The sequence below is a fragment of the Macrobrachium nipponense genome, chromosome 23 (genome assembly GCF_015104395.2).
Source record: "Macrobrachium nipponense isolate FS-2020 chromosome 23, ASM1510439v2, whole genome shotgun sequence".
Lineage (NCBI taxonomy): Eukaryota > Metazoa > Arthropoda > Malacostraca > Decapoda > Palaemonidae > Macrobrachium > Macrobrachium nipponense.
Window position 1 is genome coordinate 82,495,990 of NC_061090.1, and position 4,464 is coordinate 82,500,453.

A 4,464-nucleotide genomic window follows, 5' to 3' on the forward strand; every position below is an offset into this window, starting at 1 on the left:
TGGATCACGGGCTGGTGATGGAAGACCTGTTGGTGGTGATAGACGGGCTGGTGGTAAGGCTGGTGGTGGATGGGAATCTGGACGGGTATGTAGATGACCTTCGGGCCGTAGCCTCCTCCTCCATAGCCGCCGCCGCCGTAGCCTCCTCCGTAGCCGCCTCCTTTGCCGGGGGCGCTCGTGGCCAACCCGACCGCCAGCAGGAGAATCACGGCGCTGCTGATCTTGTGATGCTGGAAATTTATGAATGAAAAGACGTGAGATTCTGCAGCACCTGGATGGTTTCTGTCCGTCTTGTATGTATATATATATATATATATATATATATATATATATATATATATATAATATATATATATATAGTGTGTATGTGTGTGTGTGTGTGAAACGTAAAAGTAACGCGATAAAATCTTAAGGGATTCAATGAATTTCCTACAACATTTAGATTTTGACGTGCCGGTATGATGAAATTTTGTAGGCTAGCTTATACATTATTTCTAGTGATTTTATTTTAGTCTTTCAGGTGGGACTAGAGATGAAGCATGAAATAAAAACAAAAAATTGCCTTAAGACTTCATTTTAAGAAATAACTGCTCTGAATCAACTCGTTTTGCGACGTTAACAGATTCTACTGAATTTCGTTTCTCGAGCGCAGTAGATGGATAGTACGGGATTGATAACCTCTGGTTCGATTTGCAAATTCGATTCGGGACAGAATTCATTTCTAAATATTTGGTTTCTGACTACAGGGTAACTTTGATGAAAAAATTCATATACTTATCATCGTAGAATGGAATCTGAATCAACAGACTCACATATACATACACATTACATACATACATACATACATATTATATGTATATATATAAATCCACACACACACACATATGTGTGTGTGAGTACTTGTGCGCGTGTGTGTACATACATACGAATATATATATATATATATATATATATATATATATATATATATATATATATATATATATATATGCTGTCTTTCTCGTCCTTAAAGTGTTAAATCGAGGATGAAATCGTGCGAAAAAAAAAACTTCCACATCATGAGCCGTTAAGTACACCGACAGAGAGGGTTCAGCAGAATCGTGCCGAACCCTCTGCATACTCCACCTCTCCTACTTCGCACTGTGGAAGTGTGATGCCAGATAACTTTCAGTCAATCAGTTCCATTTTGCATGCTCCCTCTTCTTTACTGTGCATGAAGAGCCTATTGTTCTACAGTCCCTCAAACACTTTGTCAGCCTGTCCACTTTGTACTATAGTAGATTCACATCAACCGTGCATCTGGTGTCTAGGCCAGTCCCTTACGACGCTCCTGATTGGCTGTTGATAAGCCAGTCACAGGGCTGGAAACTCAGTCTCTCTGGAGAGTTAACATAGGCAGGATGTGTACTCCACCTCTCCTGAGGGATATGTCTGTTTTTCACCAGTAACCCTCAGGTGAGGTAGAACATACATCCTACCTATGTGAACTCTCGAGAGAGACTAACAGTTTCCAGCCCTGTGATTGGCTTATTAACTGCCAATCAGGAGTGGCTTATTAACAGTCGTAAGGGACAGGCTTAGACGTGCACGGTTGATGAGAATCAGATCACCTCAAAGCACTCTGCTATCTTGTCACTAACCTTTTCATCAGTTGGTCGTGTCTCTGAAAGTCTCACCCTTGTATCTGGGCATCTCATTTTATATTGTGCAAAAAATTGACCTTAGCAAGATTGGGAACGTTTTTCTTAAAATTTTTCATAAATTTCAAGTTTGATTCCGAAGACGCTACTATTTTTCTCTGTCAAATCTTTTACAGAAACCCTTCCAGTTTCCTTGCATTAACTCTTCTATGATTCATTCCTTCTAACATTCCATCTCCAAACTTCTGTCATATGATATCCTTTCTTCACTCAACCTAGCGTTCATTACCAAAATCTGGTCTTCAGTCACCATTGCTACGTGTGTGCAATTCTAGTGATTACTGGGTACATTATTCCCTGCTGCCACTGATGTGTCGTGGTAGCTTCCAACGAAAACTGAATTCCCATTTCATATTTCATTTTGATTTTACCAGATGTCCATTTTCTATAATGATCCGCGGACAGGAAAAGCCTTGGCAGAGAGGGAGGGCTCTCCAAAATGGTCCAGTGAAATATTCTATAGGCGGTCCCAGTGATGATATAGAATAGGCAAACCCTAATGTCTCGAGAATTCTCAAATGATATCTGCAGACGGTCTTACCATTTCTGTGCTGATTCGGTTGCAGACGGATGATACTGACACTCGGAGCCTCGACCTGCGGTATATATATTGCCGGTTGAAAGCACAGCTGCCCTTCTCTCACTCAACCGGTCACCCGTTACAAGTTAACTGGTGTGACCTACCTCAGGGTGTGTGCTGTGGGTGGTGGGGTAAGAGAGAGAGAGAGAGGGGGGTCGGGGGAGAGGAGGGGGACGTTAGGCGTTGTGCTATTTTTAATGAGGGGAGGCCTGGAACTCAGTCTTGAGCAAAAACAGGTCACTGAATCTACCTCGCCCACCCGTGACTGCCTTGACGCCGCGAGAAACGTTTTTGAATATCCACTTTTTATCTCTGCAACAAACGCCCGTGAAATGAAGCATTGAGTATCATTTCACGAACGGTGAATTTCAGTCAAGATCAGAGTTGAATGCAACGATCATCTTTCGAATATTCATGGCACGAAGCGTCCCACTTCCGCTCAAATGCCAGTGATAGTAGTAGTCGCAGTCGCATCAGAAGTAATAGTAGGTGGTAGGAGCAGGCATACTATACTTCAGCCAGGTCATCATTGTATATACAGCAACCTTAGCTCTTTAGTAGACTGGATTCATTATTTGTCTACACACACCTTCGATAGTCATGCAGAAAGTTGAAAATCCAGCTGTCGTTTCGAGAGAGGGGAAGTTGGGAGGCTGCTTTATTGTTTACTTGTTTATGTATACACGGCATAAGTGTAATGTTTGATTTAGGTCAGTCAGAATTTTATATGGCTGCGTAGAGCATCAAAGAAATGTACACCAAACAAATTTTATTTTTGCTTTTACTTTCAGACCAAGACTTTTTTTCTCTCTCAATTTGCTTCAGTACACGTTCCTTTCTTTCTTTCTTTTTTATTCTTTTTTTTTTTTTTTTTATGTCGCACCGGACTTGCGATTTCTCTAAAGAATTCAAGCAGCCAAATTTCAGCGAATTTTTTTCGTGCATTTTTTCCGTCTTTTGTTTTTACATCATTATATTTTTTTTCGACACTTTCTGTCATTCAAGTTTATTTTAGATAATCAACGTTCAAGTCACGTTGACTCGAGGCTCGAACATATGATCTGGCTTCTTTGGTGAAATATAAATCATTTTGAAAAAACGGCGAGTTTCGACACAATCTAAATTGTTATACGCATTCAATCACGGAAGCAAACTAAGTTTTCTTTTTTTTTTTTTTTTGGCTTAAAAGTGAAAGTGGACTCTGTTTATTTTATCATCATTATTTTTTTTTTGCAACCTTCCCTTTAGTTTGTTTTGTTTGTAGAGTTTTCCAGTTGTTTGCTTATCATTTGTAAGCGTCCGTAGGCCACCCACTGAATATTAACTTGTATGTTTTGTTTGTATTGCATATAGATTATCTGACTTGCATCACTGCAAATGGCAGTGGAGTAAAACCGGGGTTTCCCACCCAAACTTATCTGCAAAGAGATCGATGATCTTTCAGCCAATGATGCATAGACCAAGAGCGTCACTGTAGACAGCCACGAAGCTAAACGATTCTTTTTTTTTTACTGCAAAATATCAGACGTAGAAACAGACTTGTCAAAACCTGACGAGTATTTGAAGAACCGATAAACCCACTCCAGAAGCAGGAAGGACGCCTGCTTCTCGTTACCAAAAGTTCTTGGCCTTTAAAGGCAGAATTTCTGACACAGTGTGAGTCACCTTGGCTTGCATATTCATTTGCCACTGCTCCTAAACATGCTGCAAAAGTGCAAACACGCAAATATCAGTGATCGACTCGCCGATCTTCGACAGGTGAGTGAAATGCTGCTGCTGGTTCCCAAATGTGAGTACTATAAAACTCGTGAAGGCTTTTGGGGACCAATCAGTAATTTGCTCAGTTGATTAAATATGGTCGCTGTTTCCCGCTTTCCGATTATTCATTTTTGCTTTTCACTTATCTCCGTTACTAGTGTTTTTGAGATTTCTTTAGAGTTCTCATTTTCAGTTTTATTCCAAAAATTTGTAGTATTAGTGCTTTAACATAATGGCAGGTTTATTTTAACTATCATTTTGATTGAAGGGCTACTCTAGGGTCCTGTCTTTCCTGAGATCTGAAGTAGCTACTTTATTTTAAAAGAAACATACAAACACAGAAATACACGTGTAAATATATATATATATATATATATTATATATATATATATATATATATATATATATATATATATATATATATAT

At 39.5% G+C, this 4,464-nt stretch overlaps 1 protein-coding gene across 1 annotated transcript in view; it reads right to left on the reverse strand.

Annotated features, from left to right (window-relative positions):
- Positions 1 to 2,351, reverse strand: part of LOC135202228 (ctenidin-1-like) — a 2,966-nt gene extending 615 nt beyond the window's left edge. The window contains exons 1-2 of the mRNA XM_064231500.1: positions 2,242 to 2,351; positions 1 to 230 (exon numbers count right to left, since the gene is read on the reverse strand). The exon at positions 1 to 230 is cut by the window's left edge and continues 236 nt beyond it. Coding sequence (XP_064087570.1) covers positions 1 to 230; positions 2,242 to 2,244 — 233 coding nt within the window. The 5' untranslated portion in view covers positions 2,245 to 2,351. The remainder of the gene's footprint in view (positions 231 to 2,241) is intronic.
- Between the last annotated feature and the right edge of the window lie 2,113 nt (positions 2,352 to 4,464).